The following is a 23,663-nucleotide window of genomic DNA, read 5'->3' as shown; positions in this document are numbered from 1 at the left end:
TTGTTCCCTCTGGCTGAACTGGCCCCACTACCAAACTTTGTCCTAGACTGACAAACACATAAATGGTACTTTTGTCCACATGCTGCTTTCTGAAACTTCTCATGTTTTGTGTGAAGAAGTGGCTGAGGAGGAGGGTGTTGTTCACATGTGCAAATGTGCATGGTCACAGTCCTTGAGCCTCTTTGGAGCCTTCTTAATCCAAAGATTTTCTGAAAGGTTAGAAATAAGTTAGACATAGTCAATATATAATGCAGTGAGAATACCCGACAGATAAATGTAATGGAAGAAAGACAAGAATATTTTCCTCTGACTACTGAAACACTCGAAGTAATTCTACCACTGTTGGTCATCAGTATCAGACAAAAACACACAAATGTTGAAAAATAAAGATATTTTGAGATAAAGATGTTTCTGTATTTATTACTCTGCCGGGAAAACTAGAAGGAACTCTGTGGGTAAATTAGAAACCCCAGCAGATGTTAACATTAGATCATTTGGACATCAACTCTACCACATTTATTAAGAGCTGCTTAGAGTTTCTCTTTACTGAATGAGGATATAGTGCATTCAGGATTGTGAATATGTTTTGCGATATAAATGAAAGAGAGGGTATCAGGAAGATAACGTGAATTGGGAAAATTCTACCTGAGCAGGGAGTGAAGCTGTAATAGCTACTATATTCATGTTTGATAATTCATCCACGGAGGAGTGTAAACTATCAAAGGTGTCTTAGGGACAGAGAGGAAAAAGGAATGTCTGTTTTGCATGTAATCTCCAGCCACCCATCCACCTCCTCCCCCTCATCCTCCCCCTCACTGATCAGCGCCACACTAGCCGACTTTCCATCTCTCTGCCAGCCGCTGCACGCCGCGCCGTCTCCTCCACCGGACCAGACCACGAGAATCAGCCGTTAGACACGAAACATGTAAGTATTCTGCTGAATTGTTTTATGTATATGTAGAAATATATTTGCGTTTTTCTTTGACGGCTGACGCACAGTGGTGCGTGCTGAGCGCATTAGCAGCAATGGATGCTCAGAGTTGAGATGCCCGCTGCTGGAGACCATTTTCAATTTAGAAGAAGTTAAACTGAAAATGATTTCACTGTTTCTGACTATGGTAAATATATGATTTCAGTTGTGATCGTGGATTCTTTTGAGATTCCGTGTGAAATTTGGATCATTTCAGCCACAGTCACAGTGGCGCGTTAAGATGTTCTGTGATGGAATGAAAATATTGTCGGGTTATGATGTTACATTTCATCTCCTTAACGTCGACGCATCTGTATGTTTTAGTGGATTTGACGCTGTGCACTTGACTTTGAGGCTGCTTTGTATATTTGTTGTGACAATTTGTAATAGAAAGGAAACACATTTCCATTGTACTCACAGTGAACTTGAACTCTTCCCCTCTGGCAGTTCGTAGACTCTCCTATGAAGCGGTAGAAGTGCTATATTTACATTTTCTCTCATATTTGAAGGCTCATGTCGTTAAAACTGCGCACAGTCTTTCCCTACTGTGTCTCAACATGGCCAAATTCAAGCACGGTGGCAGGGCTCAGGCCTGGGCTGTTACATAACCTCAATTCCACTAAAATCCCAGTAAAAGAGAGGACCAAAACCCAGAATATCACCTTACTAAAATCATTACATATCCAACAGGCTGTGTTCATAGACCTAATGCAGTTCGTCCTACAAGCATCAAGGCTGGTCAGCCATCATATATCATGTTGAGGAAATGGGGCATGGTGTTGGTGAGCAGCTCTATTGTCTCCTGCAGAAATGCCAGATAGCTGGACAGCACAGTTTATAGAGCCTAGGTGTGTCCCTTCATGGAGACGAACAACCTCCTATTTCCAGTGCCAATTTAAGCTTGATATGAGCGAATATCTTAACTTGTTGGCAGCCGTTGCCAGCAGACTAAAATCACAGGGCACCCTAAGCTCACAGGGCTTTGTTCTCTACATACTGAAATTTAGGCCAGTGGTCACCGAACTGAAGCCCTGCGACATTCAGGGATCTCTGCTGGGAGAGACTTGGTGTCAAGTGGTTTAATGTCATTTCTTTATTGTAAAATATATCACTCTCTCTAAGGGAACCATTTCCCCTCTACAGTCAGTTGTATCATGATAAATTATAGCTCACAGTTAGTATAATTTTCCTCTCAGCAGTTTTATTAAACAAGACGTCACAGTCTATCATGTCTCCAGTGCTTAGTGACATAAAAACATTGGGAGAGCCCTCGTTTCACTTGTACACTGTGTCCCATTTTTTGGGAACAACACCTCAGTATGTCCAGCCATTTTAAATGTTCATTTGACCTTGATATGATATGAAAAATGCATATTTCTTGCTTTTTTTACTGACAGCTGAACAGTGCTGTGCTTCCATGTGTTACGATCAACTCAGTGTATTGCGCACTCAGGTCTGTTATTTTTGTGTTTTGTTCAAGTAATTTTTTGTCTCTGGGCTTCCTTTGAATAATTGTAGGCGCATTTGACCTCTAGTATGGAAGGTGATCTTCTGTTGATATTGAAAAGAAATCCTCATGGTCAGTGCTGTCCAGGACGAAGTTTAACACTAAAGGATGAAATGAACTTGTGACACTTTGCTAGAAATGTTTGAGGGGAGACACAGGCAGAAACCAAAGTTTCTGGTGTTAAGTAGGAATACACTGGAACAAATGTGGTTGTATGTTATTGATTTTACAGTTTGTAACTTAATTGATTTTTTGCCATCACGATACAATTTATTGTCCTGAGTAGGGTTGCAACCTTATGAGATTTCCCTGGTATGATAACTGTTTCAAGAAGTATCATGGTTACACAATATCATGGTATATGGTATTATTATTAGTATTATCATTTACAATGAAACCTTCAAGGAATGAAACCAGAAAGGGTTTTTGGATGAACAAATGATTAGAATTCAACTGGATGGATAAGGAAATGTATATCATGACACCAGTGTGCCACTGCAACCCTGTTCCTGACTATCATGCATAATGACCATATACCACTAAACAGTGAATGACAGAAAAATGAGCTGAAAGGAAGAAAATGGGAAATTGTGAGAAGGAAGGAGTCATCAGATGGAGGTAGTGTTTTCACTGTTAGTAAACAGAGGTGGGGAATTGAGAGCCATCTGTGTGCGTTTTTTTTTGACAGCAGATATTTCAGGGGGCCCCCAAAGTGGAGGAAAAAGTTCAGCAGCACAACTGTGTGTGGGGTTTAAGTTTTCCTCGTCAGCTTTTCTAAGTTTTTGTTTTCATTTTTTTAAGGCAGTCATGTTGGACTCTTGGACTCGCTGCTTGAATCTGATTAAAGACACAAGCGCTTAATCACTTTGCTGTGAATAGCTCAGGCCAATCCTACATCCAGGGTATGGTGAAACCACACAACCCACTCCACAGTACATTTACTTTTGCAATAATTGCACGAAGCCATCAAATTTACTGTGCCATAGAGATCAAATTTTCCTTTGAAGGAGACCATCATGAATCAGTCCCTCCAGAGTTTTTTCTCATTATTCAACATAGAACTGAACTTGTATCAGCATAAAGAGCTACATTTTTAACTGTTTTGATGTTCTGTAGTGAATTAGATAAAAAAAAAACGCTCGCCACATTTTTACAGCCTCAGCACCTGTAAAAATTTCAACAGTTTAAGAAAAATGTTAATTCTCTTAATCGTAGCTGTGTAGAAATGTCTTTTTTAAAATGCTTGCCACAGTTTTTATAGCTGCACAGTGTTAGAGATGTTGACTGCTCAAAAATTGCAAAATTGCAAAAAATGTTAATTTGCAACCCTTTTTTATTGTTATCTTGAACTATAATGAACATAAATTGAACGGGTTTACAGGGTTAGGGTTAGCTTTTAGCTGAGTTTCTCCCTGTAATTCTGGTATGCTACAAGTACAAATACTGGAGTATTTTTTGCTCGGTTTTTCATACCTGGGATCCATTGTCTTGATCGTTTGCCTGAAGCCTTCTTTTTCTGCAGTGTTAAGCGGGACCATGTCTTTGGCTAGGTGGATAGTGATAGAATTTGTAATCTCAATCCCTTGTTTGCTTTTTCTGCCGTAGGGAGTCCCTCTAGCAAATGCATCTTGAAGTGACATTTGGCAAAAATTTACACAGGTATTCGGTATGAACCGGCATACCGCCCAGCCCTACTGCAGTAAGCTCTTAAAACTGTGAACTTGTATATGTAAAAAGTAAAAGAAGATAAATGTAAATGAGTATAGGAATCTCTTCTGACCTCATGGACAAGGCTTTCATGGCCATGTCATAGCTGGTAGCTTGTACAGTCAGCTCACCAGAAAATTGAATGCAACTTCAAAGTTTCCTTCATGCTTTGCAGCAGTGCCATACACCAGCTGTCTCTGTTTCTGTTCATTTGACGTTTTATTATAGAAATTATTATGGTAACTTTAAGAATTTAAAAATGGTTACTTAAAGGACCTTGACTGGATTGATATAGCTTGGTGGTAAGTGCTGCCTGAGAAGACAAGTTGTAGGGAAACAGCTTTGTTTGTGGAGATCGAGGCTGGATTATTATATCATAAAAGTAGTGCTGAACTGTGGCAAACTTTCTTCCAGGATGGCCTTTGTTGTGCAATTACAGACCTGTACATTAGCCTGTTTTTTGCACATAGCACTGGTACTAGAAGTTGAATGTTTTGTAGTACAGAGCACAAAATTGTAGCATGAGTATAAAACATCTGTTACCATCATTAAAAAAACAAACACAGGAAAGCAGTTCATCACTTCAACAGGCATGTGACTGAAGACTAAAGAACATTAGTGTTGCATACAGGGCACCATCCAAACCTGAACAAGAAATGCTTCCAAACATTTTTTAAAAATTTCCCTGTAAAAGTAAATTGCAGGGACATACACCTCTTGCTATACAAAACAACCATATAATGCTTCAAATGAGCAGCATAAGTCTCAGTAAATTCATATCATCACGCATACAATATCACTGATGTTAAATTCATATTGAACACTATAAATCTGTTAAGTCTTATTAATGATTTACACAAACAAATATAGTAAGAGGTGTAACAACTAAAAACTAGAATCCAAAAGATTTCTTTGTTCTTCAACAGAATGTAACAGATTCAAGTCATTGGCCACAACTGGGGTCTGGGAGCAGACATCAGTCACATCTTGAAAATGATATTTATCTCTCTTTTTATATATTTATATGACATTAAAGCTAAATTTATATTGGTCATCTCTCCTGTATAAGCATGTATAAACACTCCTAATTCATTTACTTTCGCTTTTACAACTGTCAGATGATTTTATCTGAAGCCTGCCAGAAACGTACTTCATCTTTGGTAGTGTTTTGTATTTCCTTTTTTTACTCAAGTCATCATTTATTTATTTCCAAATTATATCACGGCAGCAGATTTACATGCAGGAAGGAAAGATCTATACTTAGAAACTAATTACGGGTAAGTTAATCTTAAACAAACAAACAAACACAGAGTGACTGTTCTGTATCTGTGCATATACAGCACTTGGTCTGTCATTATTGTTACTGATGGGACATCCAGTGGGATGATCTGCTGGACTGTCTTATCATCATATATTAAACAACAGATAGTGAATCCAAACGTTGGCAAGTGCTGACCCAGCACATACACCAAATAAGCTTCTTCCACCTGCACTTCTGTCTGTGTGTATCTGCAACTAGGCTTGCCTCAATTCATCATGATTAGTTGAGCTGACTGTGATAATTTAGCATAATTGTTCGATTCCACAATCAAGGGGATTTTAAGCTAATGTTAGAACAAAACAGAAAGTGAATTAGAGTTAGCACACCAGAATAATGCTGGCATGGACGGCTTTGTGTCAAGGAATTTAACAGTCACCTCAATAATGGTTAAAAGTGTAAACCAGCTCAAAATACCAACATAAGCTACCATGTTCTGAACAGATGCATTATAAACACTCACAAAAAGTAAAATGAGTATTTTGAAACATAAACCAGTAAGCTTAACAAATTCCTCACATATCACTGGGCATGTGATGTGTGGGCTGTCGTTACGTCTGCCCAGACAGTAGCATGCTGTTTATATTTATTTGATGCCTTTTTATGGCCGTTAACCTCATGTTTGTGCACTAATTGTCGAAAAAATAGACTTGAAGTGTAAATAAATGCTTCCGGACATGGTTACGCCCATGAGATGCAGCTGAGATGTGAGCTGGTGCAGACAGCTGCATAGATTCAAAAGAGAGCTTGCGGGTTGGTCTCAAAGAGAAACATAACATCTTGTAATGAATGTAATGTAATTATGAACATAATGTAATTATGGGTTTTACCCAGATACAAAGGTATTACACAGCCTATCTGCAAGCTATGTAAAAGTCCATGTATCCATGCTCAGTGTGACAATGTGACATCATGTTCTGTTTAACATTGTCTTATCTTTAATATCACAATCCAAATCATATCCATGATGTTAACTAGTCTTATGGAATGCAGAGCAAAATTTTGGTGAACAGGCATATAGAGAGCAGTGATGCACGATACCAGATCCGTGGAAAACAGATGTCAAGCTGGTTTGGAATTAAGGATTTCAAATTCACTTGTCCCTCGTGCTGATTAATGGGGCTCAGCAGGCAGACATGCCACTGCACCAGAAATATCCCTAAATGCACAGTAAGGTGCAGATTCTACAAATTGTTTTCATAACATCTTATCTGATTGAAAATTAGTTAACATTGCCTTAATATCAGTGTAGTAAAAATCGTTTGTTGATCGTCCCTCCAATTGAATGCCAGTATGTAGATAGAACATTTGCTGCCTTTGTCTGTTTAACTGAATCTTTTTGGGTTTTGGACTGTTGGTCAGGCAGACCAAGACATTTTATAATGTCATCTTGAACTCTGAGAACTAGGATAGACATTTTTTCCTTTTTTACATTTTATTGACAATTTTATAACCATTTTTCACTTGTACCAACTGTCAGCTCATTTAAATCAGGGTTGAAAACATTATTATTTGCTACAGTTTTTACTTAAAGTAAATATATTTGCTGAATGACTTTAATCATTCTAAATGCTAAATTATCGTCTTTTACTGGCTTCTGTTTTTAATTTTCCTTTAATTGTATTTTATTTTTAGTTTTCTATTCTCTTCTAATCTCTTTCTTTCTCTCTTTCTTTGAAATGTATGATTTTGATGTATTTTTATGCTTCTGTAAAGCACTTTGAATTGCCTGGTGTATGAATTGTGCTATACAAATAAATTTGCCTTGTCTTGCCTTGCCTTGTAAAATTGTTCCCCAAATTCATGTATGATAACAATCGGAATTAGTTGCAACTGTACTATTCATTCACATTTTCTATACTTGTGTTCATGTTAGTGGACATATGTATGTCACCCTCTAGTGCTGCAGAGTATGTGTGTTGATACAGTAATCTATTTCGATCCAGTGCTGTTGTAGCATCTGCAGACTGCTTCTTGTAGGAAAAACAAGGCTTAGAGGTTACTGACAGACTGAAGCAGAAGTTTCATTCTTGTGTCTGGTTTAAACTGCTGTGCTGTGGGACTTGCTCACCAGGACGTGTCCTCTCTGTGTTCCCCTGCAGCTGCGACAATGTCCTCAGTGCTGCAGAAACTGATCAGCCCTCTGGCCAGCAGCCCTGTTGAACCTCCCAGGAGCAAGGTGACAGTGGTTGGGGTGGGCCAGGTGGGCATGGCCTGTGCCATCAGCATCCTGCTGCGGGTAAGACACAACAACATGCTCAGCATAGGCTTTCTTACAAGAGAGAAGTAGAAAAGAACCCATCCATAAATCTGATACATAGCCATATGTCATGTGTAAATTATATAATATGTACAGTATGTGTTAGTGTATGTCTCTTACAAATATCCAACTGTTACACATATATTTCAAAATGAAACAAAAAGAACCCCTAGAGGGTTAGGTTTAGGAAAATATGGTTTGGGTTAGGGTACTTAATGTAGGCTCTAATGTTAGTGAGCCAATTTGACCATTGCCTGCTTCACCATCCTTCACCATTCACCAGCTTTTGTATCTTTTTGCTGCATTAGGTCTGCCTCTGGCGCCTGCATCGCCAGCTGTCTCTCTGCATTTGGATCCCAATCACAAGCTGTAGATGCTCAGGAATGACCATATGAGATTGCAGTGATTTGATAAAATTGGAATTCCATTTGCCATATTTAACATTAAAATTTCAATATAAAAAGTCAATGCATTTCCATAAGAAGGAAGATTCAAATATTAAAACCGTACAGACAAATAGGGGATGACATTGGAAATTGGAAATTGCAAATTGCAAAGTAAAACCCTGAAATCCAAATTGAAGGTGAAATGAACTTACCTTCCTTCACAATCACTCTCTCTTCTTGTCTTTCTGTTTCCTATCTGGATAGGACCTGTGTGATGAGCTGGCTCTGGTCGATGTGATGGAGGATCGTCTGAAGGGAGAGATGATGGACCTGCAGCATGGTAGCCTTTTCCTCAAGACCTCCAAGATCGTTGCTGACAAAGGTCAGGACCTCCTGCTCAGATACTGTTGCACTGAACACAAAAAAGACAAAAATGTCTCCAGACATCACTGAACAGATCTTGTTTAACCTTCTCTCTTCCTCCTCCAGACTATGCAGTGACAGCCAACTCTCGTCTGGTCGTAGTGACGGCTGGTGTTCGCCAGCAGGAGGGAGAGAGCCGCCTCAACCTGGTGCAGAGGAATGTCAATGTCTTCAAGTCCATTATCCCCCAGATCGTCAAATACAGTCCCAACTGCACACTCATTGTGGTCTCCAACCCTGGTGAATACACTAATGACCATCGTTGTGTTTGTTTGCATGCATATGCTTGTGTATATGACATATCAATAACCCCTGCTTGAAACACTCCCTCCGCAGTGGACGTGTTGACCTATGTGACCTGGAAACTGAGTGGTCTGCCAAAGCACCGCGTTATTGGCAGTGGCACCAATCTGGACTCGGCCCGCTTCCGCTACCTGATGGCTGAACGCCTCGGCATCCATGCCAGCTCTTTTAACGGCTGGGTGTTGGGAGAGCACGGAGACACCAGTGGTGGGTACACCAGATAATACTCAGTTAACAATCATATGAGTGTTTGACACATATGTTGTGTGCAGGACATTATGAGGATAGTTTTTCTCTGTTGATTGAGTTTACATGAAAATCATACATAGTGTAGTATTAACTGTATGTGTTTATGTGTGTTTTCATTTCAGTGCCAGTGTGGAGTGGCGCTAACGTGGCAGGAGTCAACCTACAGAAGCTGAATCCTGAGATTGGCACTGACGCTGATAAGGAACAGTGGAAGGCCACACACAAGGCGGTGGTGGACAGGTATGGTTTGTGTGACTGGATGTCTTATGTAAATCTCTATTATCTGCATCTTTTTCACTTCCACCACACAAACATTTAGGTGTCATATCTTTTGAGTAAGTCTGTTGCACTAGCATCTGTGACCCAACAACATCTGTCTTTGAGGGTTTCATTGAGTGGTTATTCTAAAAAGGTGAAAGGTGTTCCTGGATTTACTATCAATATTCTAAAATAAATAAGTATCTACTACAGCAGTTTCATTAGAATTTAAACTAAAATTAAAGTTGCACTTATCAATATTTTTATATAAACAATGGATCACGTAAGTAGATGTAATGTGATCACTTGTCGTGAGAAACCCACAGAGAATTGTGACCTGACTCTGCACTTCCCCTCAGCTCTGCAGAGCTTGCTAGTCTATTTTGTGGACTATGGTCTGCAGAGAATGAGTTTTGGTCATTTGCATTATTACAAATGTTACTGTGATTTGAAATGAGTTTGTATTTCTTACTGTTAGAACAGAACTCAGATGTTTGTCTGTCTCTCTTTTGTCCTCTGGGAGCATAAGTCAAGATTCCTTACTGTCCTCATCAGCAGACGTTCTCAGTTTTTAGTAGTTGTATTTTCAAGGTGCAAGGTTCATTTATTTATCATTGTTGTCATATTGTATGTCATAGTCCTTTTTTCTTCTTCCAAAACAAAAAATCCTAAATGGAAGAATAAATAACATCTTTGAAAAATAAATGATTATTTATGGTGGAGTGTCATGAATGAGTTGATGAGCTGCTCTTTGTCTGGTGGTAGGGCGGCAGATACGTCTGTATTACCTGCAGCAGGGTGAGTAGGTTATTGCTGCTGCTGTGAATTGTGCACATCCCATGCCAGTAGGTGATTACAGTCAGGATGCTTTCTATTGCTCCTCTGTGAAAGTTTACGAGAACTTGGCATGGGAGTTTTGCCTTCTCACATCTCCTTAAGAAATACAGTTGTTGCTGAGCTTTCTGTACCAACCTGGAGATGAATGACATCCGTGGCAGCTTCTCTGTGATGTTGAGCCGTAGGTGTCACTTCCACCTTTCTTTTGCCTTTCTTTTTCTGGGGCTTCTGTGTCACAAAATCTTCAGAAAAAAGTTTTATTTTTTTCAGAAAGCAAAGTCAAAAACTTTGGACAACTGTTGGTTTTGTTGCTGGTTTTAAAGCCTCCAACAGCTAAATTCTTCCTTCTCACAGCTGAACTCTCCGGCCAGCTCAAATTAGCCAACACTCTGCTTACATGAGAGATTTGTGTTCATTGCTGAGAAGCTTGTACCCTCATATGACCTCTTGTCTGTTTGCATACCTTTGAGAGGAGACAGAGTGTTTCCAATTTCTTCTGTAAAAGAACCAAGTACACATCCTTTCTATAAAGCTTAGTTTATCCACAGTGATCCTGCTGTCCATTACATCAATCCTGGAGACACAGCCGTAGTTGTTTTATCTCTCAGAGCACACACTGCATCTTGTCATCCTGTCTGTTTAATGGAGACAAAACATGAGACAGAAGAATTAAGATACCAGCATTAAATCAGATGATAACTGCTATCATGTACATGAACATTGATTCTCTGTCATTACTTAAAATTGTCTGTCAGTGGGAGAGCCGTGAGTGCTTCTGTTATCTGAGCCATGAGTGATTACAGTTTTAGTTCAAGTGGCCCCAGTGGGATTGTAACCCTGGCAGTATTAATGCACGCTTCACTCACTAAGTGCCTGTCAGAGCTCAGACTATTGGGTATTAATGACTGTGCATTAAAGACATCTATTAATTTATGTCATTCATTGTACACTGAAGGCCAATCAGCAGTTTGTGGCATCTTAAGTGGCTATGGCATTTTGTTACTCTAAGACTTACTCATGGTAAATATTCTTATGACATCATTACTTGAAAATACACAAGGTAAAGTAAATATTGCGAATGTGATATAATCTCTTACAATAGAATAGAATTAATTATGTATTTTGAGATTCACGTACTGTATGATATCTATAAAAATGGAAAAATTCTATTTGTGTCAATGTGAAATTACTGTGAAATTGCCCTCATGTCTATTGGAGTCAGATTTTTACGGGGTTATTGTAAGATCACAGACTTTATATAAACTTTTACGTTACTAGGCGCTTGCGATGCTTTTTGTAGGGCAACATTTTACATTTCAGATATTAACAGGCTGCTGCTTTGTGTCTCAGTGCCTACGAAGTCATCAAGCTGAAGGGCTATACCAACTGGGCCATTGGTCTGAGCGTGGCAGACCTGACTGAGAGCATCATCAAAAACATGAGCCGTGTCCATCCGGTCTCCACCATGGTTAAGGTCTGACACACACACACACACACACACACACACACACACACACACACACACAGGAAATACACTGATGCATAAAAATGCATGTGCGTGAATGTATGCACACAATCATGGATGGGTTAATCCACTTCAGTGTCATCGCTATTGGCCACAGTTGAAATAGTTAGTGGACCCTTCCTCCTGTTTGTAGTAATTTGATTTAGCATTTTATAGTCCAAGTGAAGTTTAATTGTTATTTTTACTCACAATTAAATTAGTTGACACAATTCCCCTTCAAAAAACACGTAATAATGCCTCAATTTCCTTATTATTACAGCTGATGTTGTGCTGTATTGGTGCTCAAACACATGTGCAATGAATTTTATTACAGCACACCAACTGACAAACAATGAATATGGGGGCTTCAGGACCCCAGGGCAGTTACCTGCTATGCCTGGTTGGTAATCTAGCCTTGCACACAATCCAAAGCCTAAATAAAGTAGCTATTTGGTCATGTGGTTATTTTTTGGACTTTCTATCAAATGATCACATGCATTCATTCTCCTCTGCCTCACCTAACTTTGTGTGTATATGTGTGTGTATTTCTGCAGGACATGTATGGTATTGGTGAGGAGGTCTTCCTGTCTCTGCCCTGCATACTGAATAGCACTGGCGTGAGCAGTGTGGTCAATATGACCCTGACGGACGCCGAGGTTGCCCAGCTGAAGAAGAGTGCCGACACGCTGTGGGGCATTCAAAAGGACCTGAAGGACATCTGAACACACCCACACACATAATACGTAGCCATGGTGCACAGAAGTCTGTCGACACGCACACTCCTTTTCTAACATCCCTTTCTCTTAGCCTGTTTCACTCTTGTTTTGAAGGACAATACCAGTGTTTTTTAAAAATTTTACCAGTGAGAATTTCAGCTTTACATGTAGGGGCCTGATTTGATTGATCTTATATCAGAGCTGCATTGTTTCAAATTTTACTTCCACTCAGTCACCAGGCACCTTAAAGTTTCAAAAAACACTGGTATGCTCCTTTAAAAATAAAAAAAAAACAAGCACAATTGCTCCCCAAAAAGTTTGTAGGATAAAGTTGCTGTGTTACTGTGTTTGTGTTAGGAGGTGACCTGTGTTCCTGTACTCTTAATGGATTCTTGTGTTTGGACCCAGATCAAATACAACCCTCAAAAAGAGAAATGTCACTGTCCTCCTCCAACACTTACCGTACTGAGTTGCTCACTTAGTTCTGTGCAGGGAATCACTGAAAGACCTTAAATGTCTAGAGAAGGACCCTTAATATCCTAAAGGACACTGTTTTCCTCCTGCCTTCATCTTGCAGTGGTACTCTACAGCAGGCAGATGACTGCACACTTAGGTCAAAAAATTTAATTGTGACATTGTGACTGTGAAGGTGGATTTTTCTTCCCCTCCTGTTTCCTCAGTATTAGCAAAGGGAGATGGAGCAGCAGGGAAGATTTGAACTCTCCAGCTCGAGTTTTTTTTTTTCTTTTTTCAAGCAACTGTTGTGACTGTCTGACTTTGTCTTGTAAACTCTGTTGGAATCAGGAATATGTAACTTAATAAATTTCAACCTCTTGAAGGCAGTGTGTGTATGTAAGTGTCTTCTTTTTTTCTCAATTTACTCAAATAGTGTCACCTTTTGTTAATGATACAACCTGTGAGAAAATTATCAGTTTGTTCATTTATTTTTGTACGGAAAATAGACAACACCACCTTAAGAATGAAGCAGTCAGGTTAGAGACAGGAAGATGATTGAACATTTTAGATTTATCAACTGGAATTGCATCTATAAGCTTAAATGGTTATGAAAATATTTGGAGTCTTTGGAATGTATACCACATACTGTACTTAACTGATTAGGTGGTTCAGTATCTAAACTGCACATGAAAGTTTCAGAGTTCCAACAGCAAGCTTTATGGTCTTTGAAATTGTTATGTTTACAACAGCAGTAATATTACTTTCAACTATAAAAGCATATATGAAAAAAAAAAAGGAACGAAAAGGTCATCACTTCTGCTACTGCTGGGATCTTTGATAAGAATGCTCATCTCTATAAATATTTTTTCAACCATAATCCTGTCCTGTAAAATACAGATTAACACTAGGCATGGTACGGTTTATGTGGACAAACCGAACCGTACGCTTTGCTTCTCACGGCACGGGGCATGTGTAAACCGTACGGTGTCCACGGTTTAAGTTTTTTTGGTGACCAGACGTTCGACGTGCGCATTGTAGCCCGTATGTTACCACGTGGTTATCATTCGCGCCAAAGAAGCGAAACCAAAGCAAGGAGGAGCAGCGTGTACAAACATGGCAAGTGGAAGTGAGGAAGGCGGGCCGCCTAGGCCGGACATAGAGGATGCACTAGGGATGGGACGGTTAATGAAACCGAGCCGAACCGTTCGGGTCGACCTTCCCGGTTCGGTGCGCGTGCGTGCCGTTCGAATCATACTCGCGCGCAACTTTGGGTGTGTTGCGGGAAATCAGTTTTAGAGGAGGTGCGAACATGGCGAGCGGAGAAGACTCGGAGCTAGAGGATGCGCCAGCAGCGTTATATAGGTCTGGTGTGTGGGAGCATTTTGCATTCAGGGTGACCTATGAAGGCGGTAAGAAAGTTGTGGATAAAAGTGCCACAGTGTGCAAGTACTGTGCAACGCGTATCGCTTACGCTAACGGAAACACATCTAACATGTTGGCTCAACTGCGGAGACATCATCCCAGTGTGACCGTTGACAGCGCAAGAAGGAGGGGCGGGGAGCCGGGCAGAGAGCCGGGCAGGGCTGCACAACTTCTCCTCCCCGCGGCTTTTAAACAAACGTACACAGACGAGTCAGACAGGGCGAAGGGCATAACGAAAGCACTGGGGTGTTTCATCGCCAAAGATATGCAACCTTATGCCGTGGTTGAGGGTGCGGGATTTCAGTGCATGATAAGGCACTCGAGCCACGATATAAAATCCCCTCCCGCAAACACTTAAGCTGCACGGTAATTCCCGCACTTTATGAAGAGGTCCGACGGGGAATTGTGAAAGAGTTGTCTGACACAGCCTATGTTGCTCTTACTACGGATGGATGGACATCCAGGGCAACTGGATTATTTATTGTATTTTGTTTTGTTACTTTAGATAACACAGTGACACTTTAAGTTTGATTAAAAAAAACAAACAAACAGACTCCAGCCTTATTTCTTTGATTGTATTTCAAACACTGCACTTCAATTTTCGAGTGGAAAATACTTAGCTTTTCATGAACCACTAATAGTCCATACGGAGTTGAAACATGTTACATGTTAGAAGAAACATGTTATTTTTGTGTTGATTTCAAAGGGACCTAAGTCTGATAGAGCCTATGCTTTACTTTATGTTGATGGTATATAATGTGAGTTGTAAAAACAGTAAAGTTAAATTCTTTCATAAGCACCAAGCGTCAGAGTTGTGAGAGCCGTTTTGGCGAAGCGTTTTATTTTAGATAGAGATATTGTTTTCCAAATAAATGAAAAGCATGTTGGAACTAGCAATATCTCCTCTCTTTCAGTGCCAGAATCTCACTTACCTTTAACCCAAGACCGTCACAATGATGTATCAAATGTCAGACTGCCTCATTCTTTCAGTTTTAACATTACTATACAAGACATAATTGATTTTTGAAACAATCAATGTACACCGAACCGAACCGAAAACCGTGACCACAAAACCGTGATACGAACCGAACCGCGGATTTTGTGAACCGTTCCACCCCTAATTAACACATGTTTATTTCTGTAACTAAGGCCATTCCTGCAAATATAACAGATTAATGAAATGCTGACATTATCAGAACCCTGTTTAAGAGTCAGTGGAATATGATTTCAAAAGGTACAAACACATTTAAAGAAAAAAAAACTTTAAAGGAGAATCATCTGGGAATCCACAAATTGGCGAACACTAATTAAATAATGGTTGTCTCCTTTAAAACTGTGTGTTTTAAATTATCAAAGAGAATCTGTTGAAAGATTTTATGTAACATTCAGCCCTGACCATTTCAAAATTCCCTGATATTAATGACAAATGTACATGGTATGGTGTGGAGCCACAGTTGGAGAGTTCCTGTCATCAAGTAGGTTGTGGACAGATAAAGAGGAATTCATTGTCAACAACAACAACAACAACAACAAAAACAAAAACAACGTTGCAATTGTTGGCAGAAGCCATAGCTAATATTAAATGTAACATTAAGTCTTTATCTGTTAGTGTAAATATCATACTCGTAGTGCGTGAATTTCATATTTACAGAGCAGAATTTTCTAAGTCTTGAACACATGTGACATTAAATTTCTCGTTCATACATAGAATTTATTTAATTAATTTAACTGTTAATTTTTAGTTTTCTAATTTCGTTTTTGAATTATTCGTTTTTATTTGTCCTTTGTACTGCTAATGGAATTCTGCATGTTGACTGCAGTGCAATTACAAAAGACAATGCAGTGCCATATGTTTGCAGAAAATTCAAATCTAGCTTTTAGTTTCACCTTTTCCATTTCCCTTCATCATAAAGGCCTGCTGGACTATTTCATTTGAACTCCTTACTGAGCTGACTAAGAGCAAATATTACAAAATATAAATCGATGTAGGTCTCGATCTTAAAATCATGTCACAGTAAAGGTTGGTACAAAAGTTTTATTCACAGAAACATAATTTCATCTGAAGTAAAATGTCGATTTTTAACACATGGAAAGACTTGTCACATGCTGACTTTTCACTAATGGGACACAAGTCCTCAGAGGAAGACACATCTATTTCAGGTAGGCACCTCCAGTTCTCGCGATAAGAGTGACAGGGGTAAAAACTTATTTGTCCTGGCTCTTTTAACGGCTCTCCTGTAAATGTAGCCGTTGTAGCGTTTCCCAAAGCGGAGGCCAAACGGGTTGAAGTTGAATTTACTCCTGCGGTCGTTGCACAGGAGCTGCCGCTGATCTTCATTCTCTCTCACAGAAAAGCACGGGTTGGGATCCTCTGCCAGAAACTCTCCTGCAGTTCTCCTGAGCGCAGAGAGGACTGATCCTGAAGAGAACAGCAGAGAGAACAGAGAATTTGAGTACTTCTGCGTGCACAGACTGAATAAAAACGGTTTTACATTTTTCCCGACTCTACCCAAATGTTGTTACTGTTTTGTGGAGCAGGAGTTAAAACAGAATATCTTTGGAAATAAAAAGCTACAGCAGTCAAGCACTTCAATTAAAGAAAATGTGTTCATTGTAAAACATTGACTTTGGTGGGTGGTCAAAACTTTTTGAGGTGGGTGCACCAGGGCAACTTCTGTATAATAGTGTAATCTATAAAATACACAATACATCACATTTCATATGTTGATCATATGTTGTGTGTCAGATTGTACTCGGCAAAGTAACTATAGCTGTCAAGTAAATATAGTAGTGTACATCTATCATATTTCACTCTACTACTACTACAACTGCAGAAAATAGCATGAAAAAACAAGCGCAAGTACTTCAAAATACTACTGAAGTACGTCTACCTGGGTGACTTTAAATTATACTTAGTTACCCTCTACCTGTCAGGTTTCCCACCTGTTGCAAGTGTCCTCTGCGCAGAGTCAAATCCCGGCAGAGCTGCTCCCACATTCTCTCCATCCTGACCAACAATCAGCGTGCACACCACAACCAGAGCCACGAGTCTCATGTTCGGACAGAAGAGACAATTCCCCTCTCAGTGTGTCCAAACAGTGCAGATTTAAGAGAGACTGTTCACCAACTCAGTAGATAGTTACGCCTTCTTTCCGATCAGGACTGTTTTATATTTCCACCAGGTGACCTCTTGCTCCTGCAGCTCACAGCCAATCACAGCCGCCAGCGTCTCTGCGCTGTAAATTGCAGAGCTGTCCGCTACTGGAGGCTCTGAAATGCATCATTCATGAGTTCTTCTGGGAAATGTTGACAGCCCAGTTTGCTGCTGGGATCATTCATCCAGTAAGCCGACAATGTAAGATGTTACTGCACGTTAAAAAATGGTGATGTGATGAACATTATAAAATCAAATAAGTGATGGACACAGCAATACAAACGCCAGGACGCATAGTTGCGCAGTCCAGTTTGGTCATCTTGTTTAATCTTACTTTTTTCCAATTAAGACATCCATGTGTGTAATAGAGTAATGTGTTTCCATGCAGGGAAGAAGGCCCATACAACAAAATAAGCACCACAGCGTTCATGGCTTACTGTGCTGCTGCTGCTGCACGTTTTATTGATGTGTGTTTGCAGACTCCATGTGGCTGAAATTGGGCTGTATTTGAAATTTGAATACGATGCTATAGATAGGTGCACTCACCAATGAAATGAGCATCATCACTATTGGTCAAGCTTTTAATAAAAAAAGAAAAAGAGAGCTTTTGAACATTCTGCCTTTCTTAGGCAGAATACAGGGCATGAGAGGAGAAGGATGGGGGCTGACCAGACTTGAACCAGGGATGATGACATCAAACCTGGTATCACGCCAAATCATGTAATACATGTCTCCATCTGTTTTTGTTTATTTTTTCTTTTTTGGGTATCACTGACTGTTTGCCTGTAATCGGTCACCAAACATTTGAAGGTGTGGCCTGATGAATTTAATGGATCACAACTGTTCAGTGCTACCTCAGATTGCAACAAAATCTGGAAATATTGCACATCCAGCCACACTGCACAAGTGTGTAACATTTCATATAACCAGCAGCAAACAGCTTTCAGCTCTCACATATATTTTTTTCATGAAATGCACATGCAGATACAGTTGCATTCGGGCTAAGTGTGCACATTTTGAATAAGCAAATACCACAACATAAGTCTATTTTCTAGCCTACATATACAACACCCAATTCCAAAAAAGGTGTTCCTGAGCCCATGTAGCAACATCATTTATACAATCATGTGTTCACAAAGTGGTGAACCTCTCTCCATCCTTGCTTGTGAACAACTCTCCAGGATGCCCCTTTCATACCCAATCATGATACTATCAACTGTTACCAATGAACCTGTTTACCTGTGGAATGTTCCAAACAGGTGTTTTTAGAGCATTCCAAAACTTTTGTTGCCCCTGTCCTAACTTGTTTGAAATGTGTTACTGGCATCAAATTCAGTATAATCCTATATTTACAAAAATCAGTGAAGCTGATTTGGTCTGTGGTCACTATGGACTCAGAGGGGAGAGGATGTGGAGTGTGGAGTGGAGTTGAGGGTGCAGTATGTCCTGCAGTTTGTGACATACAAGGTGAATTTATTCAGATGGCTCCTAGATGAATGAGAGACAGGACCTTCAACCCTCAGGGACACAACAGTCTGTTGTCATCTCTAGACTATGATGGAGCTTCCAAGAAATTGAGGACCTGCAGGACTACCTATCCCCCAGGAAGCCTGCACCACCAGCGGCATCAGAGGATGACAATACTGTTTTGAAAAGTCACTTTGGAGCCAAGGACAAGGACACCTGGAGATAGATCTGGGAGACCAGGGCTGATGATTCTTCTGCCTTCATTTTAGAATTGAAATGTATCCCAGACAGCAATATCTACAACTTGCAGCAGCACATTTTCAAGCAGCAGAGGGCTGAGTCCACCATCACCTGTATTATCCACTACATCAGCTGCCTCCATACTGATATCTAACACTTAAAATATGCAAATACTGATTTTATGTGAACATTTAATGTATCTAACATGAGGTGTCTCAGGACACATTGCATACAGAGCAAGTCAGGACCATACTGTTAAACTACAGAGACCTGACAAACCCCCCTTAGCAAGCACTTGGCAACAGTGGTGAGGAAAAGCTTCCTTCCTTTCCTTGGTGGCTTATAGGTGTAGTAGAGGGATAGAAAGATGGAAAGAGGGAGATGCTAACTTCAGTCATTCTCAAATTCATTATCTTGTTGATAGTGCCGTAGGCTCATGGCCAATGACAACTCTTTTGTCCGTCCAAAAAAGAAGATAATAAAAGAAAGGAGGTTGGTCTCAGGGTATACCCAAACCCACAAATGAAAACAACCATTGCGAAAACTTGAAAGGCAATGGAGCTTCAACAATATGGAAGAATTTTGTTTTTCCCGGCAAGATAGTCTTAAAATATGTAGGAAGGCCCTCTGCAATTTCAGGGCAGCCTATTACTCATTGTTGATAGAGGAATATAAGAACCCCCGTATTTCTTTTAGTTATAACTCTACTGAGCCATGTATTACTGTAGCCCTCAGCAGTAAAAATTTAATGAGCATCTTTATTGATAAAAATCTAATTATTAGAGACAAAATTCATCGCCTCCTGCACTGAACTGGTTCTGATTTGTCTTCAAACTCAGAAACCTTACAAACAGCTGTTAAACCTGATATTTATTTAGACTGCTTTTCTCCCTTTGACCTTCACCAACTAATTTCAACAATCTCTTCTAAACCATAAAACTGTCTCTTAGACTCCATCCCAACTAAGAGATAAGACAAGACAAGATAAGATAAGATAAGATAAGATAAGATAAGATAAGATAAGATAAGATAAGACTTTATTAATCCCTCGTAGGGGAAACTAGGGTATTACAAGCAGCAGCAAAAGTAGCAGGAATATGAAAAGGAGACATAGAAGGGAATAAAAAATAGAAAATAAGAATATTTTATTTAAGAACAAGATTTTATATTGCACAAGATATTGCATGGATGTAATAGAAAGATGTTGAAACATACAATCACACAGTAGTGTATAACAGTAGGTGTTTAAATACAGTGCTACATTAAACAAACACACCCCAAGAATGGTGGCAGCCGTAACACTAGAGTTGACTAGTCTGATCACAGTTGGAATGTAGGACCTGCGGTAGTGTTCCCTCTTACAGAGTGGATGTAACAGTTGCTACTGAAGGTGCTGCTTAGGGCCCCCACTATCTCATGTAGGGGGTGGGATGGGTTAGACTTTAGACTGTTACTTTATTGATCCCAATTTGGGACATTTTTTTGTTCCAGTAGCAATTAAACATACAGACAAACACAAAATGTATACAAGAATTGTTTAAAAAGTAACAAAAAAGTAGCAAAAAATATAGACAGGAATAACAGCAGTGAATTTAACTCAACAAGATATATAGTTATATAATGTGTACTTAAAGGTATAATACACATTATATAATATCATAATAATATAATAAAAATCCGATACAACTAAGAATATAAACAGATATTTACATCAAAAAATGTGTGCAGTTTTAGATGATAAATGAATGTAAACAATAAGCAGTATGTGAAATATTGCAGCAGTGCAGATAATATGTAAAATATTGGGGTTTGTGGATTAATTATTTAAGTTGCTATTGAAGAGGATGTTCAGGGTTATCCATGATGGATAACAGTCTGTCCAGCATCCTCCTCTCCACCACCTCCTCAAGAGTGTCTAGTTTGCGGCCAATAATGGAGCCGACCTTCCTGATCAGTTTGTTAACGATGAAGAGTTGTACTGAAAGTCTGAGGTGTACAAGGTGAAGAGAAAAGGAGACAGAACAGTCCCCTGTGGCGCTCCTGTACTGCTTTTCACGGTCTCAGACAGAACGTTGCCCGGCCAGAAAAACTGCGGTCTGTCTGCCAGGTAGCAGGTAGTCAGTAATCCAGGAGATAGTTGGCGCATTGACTCCCATCACTTGCAGCTTCTCACCCAGGAGCAGCGGCTGAATGGTATTAAATGCACTGGAGAAATCAAAGAAAGTGATCCCCACAGTGCTGCCGCTACAGTCCAGGTGGGAGTGACCACGCTGCAGCAGGTCTATGATGGTGTCATCCACACCCAGATGGGTTTGGTAGGTGAACTGTAGAGGGGCCAGTGATGATTTCACCTGCGGTCGGAGGTGGGCCAGGACCAGCCTCTCCAGCACCTTCATCGTGAACGATGTAAGGGTGATGGGTAGGTAGTCATTGGGGCCAGATGAGAATTTCTTCTTTGGGACAGGAACCACGCAGGACGTCTTCCACAGCACCGGGACTCTCTGCAGGCTCAGGCTCAGGTTGAAGAGGTAACCCAGGATCATGGACAGCTAGCAGGCACAAGTCCTCAGGACTCTGGAACTAATGCCGTCAGGGCCAACTGCCTTGCCCAGGGGCAGCATCTCCAGCTGTCTTCTTACCTGGCCTGCAGTCAGGCAGGGGATGGTGCTAGTGGAGGGGGTGCTGTGGGGGATGGTGGGGGATGTGAGAGTTGAGTCCGAGGGAGGGAGAGGAGAGATCACCAGGGAGGGTTGAGGGTTGGATTGAGAAAGCTTGGGCAGAGGGGGGTTGTGGAGGTGTGAAGGGGTGGGGGAATCTTAAGCTTGTTGTTGGGAAAGCAGCATACAGTCCGACTTGGCAGTATGGTCTGTTCACAGAATTTGATGTACTCTGTGCTACACTCTGTCAGGCTGTTGATGTCCTCCCCATGTGGCTCACACAATACATTCCAGTCTGTTGTCTCAAAGCAGTCCTACAGCGACTCATTAGCCTCCTGCGTCCACCTCTTCACTGTTCTCGTGGACACAGACTGCATCTGGACAATAGGGACATACTGAGGTGTTAACAACACCAGGCTGTGATCAGCTCTGCCTAGGGGGGGAATGCATCGTGCATTAGCATACAGTAAGTCTAGTGTGGCGTTGTCTCTGGTGGGACAGTTGATAAACTGGTTGAAAGTTGGCAGTTTTGTCCAAAGTATTATGGTTAAAGTCTCCAGTAATAACTACAAACACATTTGGTTGCTGCGTTTGTAGCTCCGCTATGGTGGAGTGGATGACGTCATGCGCTGCTTCCCCATCAGCCTTCGGGGGGATGTTGACAGTGATCACGATGGTGGACGTGAACTCCCGAGGCAAATAATAGGCCAACATCTCCACAGCTAGCTGCTCAATGTCCGGGCTACAGAAATGTTCCTTAACGGTACTGTCAGGGATTATACCACTTCTCATTCACAAACAGCACGATAAGTTGTCAATGATTATTTGATCAGTCTTTTTCTGTCCCTGTCTGAACTTCCACAGTCCCAGCAGACCACTGTGTAGACAATTGCAGATATCACCACAGAGTCATACAATCTTTTAACAGTGTCCTACATACTCCAACTAGGCTGCTTAAAGACATTTTACCCTTAATTTGCTCTTCTTTAATAGATGTGATAAAACTGTTTTTATCAACAGGGTATGTACCACAGTCTTTTAAAGTAGCTGTAGTTAAACATCTTCTTAAAAGCTTACTCTTGATCAAGGGGTTTTAGCCAACTATAGACCTGTATCTCACTTCCCATCTCTCTCTGAAATCCTTGAGAGACCAGTCACGAATCAGTTCTGAATTTTTTTCCCCCACTTTTTTAATTAACAGACAAACAAGGAAAAACATAATACAGAGTAATCAGACATTGTGATAAGGTAAAAAAAAATAAAAATAAAAATAAAAAATTAACTAATAATTACATAAGGTTTCAATCAGAGGATACTTTTTCATAAATATACGAACTAGGTACAATAACAACAAATACATGAGTTACAATTGCGTATGCTCACATTCAAAGTCAAAGGCAATGTGTAGTTTACAGTATACATGACAAGCAAGACAAAATATATATAATATCCATGAGAAACATACTTTACAAATCATTTGTTATATACCTCTGATTTCTCCCATCTTTCTTCAAAAACACAAACTTGATTTCTAATTCTCATTGTTATTTTCTCCATTACGTATATCTCATTAACAAGATCCTTCCATTTGGAGTTACTTAAATTATCATCTTTTAACCAGTTTCTTATAATTTGTTCTGACTTTCTACATAACAATAGTCTATTTGAGGATTCCCAGTCAGGATTTAGAGTGCATTATAGCACAGAGACAAAACTGGTGAAAGTTACAAATGACCTTGTAATTGCCTCAGACAAAGGACTTGACTCTGTATTTGTCTTGTTAGAGCTTAGTGCTACATTGAACACCACCGACAAACGCATCCTGTTAC

The 23,663-nt window shown here is 40.1% G+C and overlaps 2 protein-coding genes across 2 annotated transcripts; one reads left to right on the top strand and one right to left on the bottom strand.

Moving 5' to 3' along the window:
* Nucleotides 1-560: 560 nt before the first annotated feature.
* On the top strand, nucleotides 561-13,280 carry ldhba (lactate dehydrogenase Ba). The gene is made up of 8 exons (XM_076722079.1): nucleotides 561-925; nucleotides 7,605-7,741; nucleotides 8,413-8,530; nucleotides 8,638-8,811; nucleotides 8,908-9,081; nucleotides 9,246-9,363; nucleotides 11,569-11,692; nucleotides 12,277-13,280. Exons 2-8 carry the CDS (start codon nucleotides 7,613-7,615, stop codon nucleotides 12,442-12,444), a joined length of 1,005 nt encoding a protein of 334 aa, XP_076578194.1. The 5' UTR covers nucleotides 561-925; nucleotides 7,605-7,612; the 3' UTR covers nucleotides 12,445-13,280.
* Nucleotides 13,281-16,365: 3,085 nt separating this feature from the next.
* kiss2 (kisspeptin 2) lies at nucleotides 16,366-17,427 on the bottom strand. The gene is made up of 2 exons (XM_076722517.1): nucleotides 17,260-17,427; nucleotides 16,366-16,735 (listed from the first exon to the last, which is right to left on the bottom strand). The coding sequence occupies exons 1-2, from the start codon at nucleotides 17,369-17,371 to the stop codon at nucleotides 16,473-16,475; spliced, it is 375 nt and encodes a 124-aa protein (XP_076578632.1). The 5' UTR covers nucleotides 17,372-17,427; the 3' UTR covers nucleotides 16,366-16,472.
* Between the last annotated feature and the right edge of the window lie 6,236 nt (nucleotides 17,428-23,663).

Source organism: Chaetodon auriga, chromosome 22, assembly GCF_051107435.1.
Source record: "Chaetodon auriga isolate fChaAug3 chromosome 22, fChaAug3.hap1, whole genome shotgun sequence".
In the NCBI taxonomy this organism is placed as follows: Eukaryota; Metazoa; Chordata; class Actinopteri; order Chaetodontiformes; family Chaetodontidae; genus Chaetodon; species Chaetodon auriga.
This window is presented reverse-complemented; position numbering and strand designations above follow the sequence as displayed.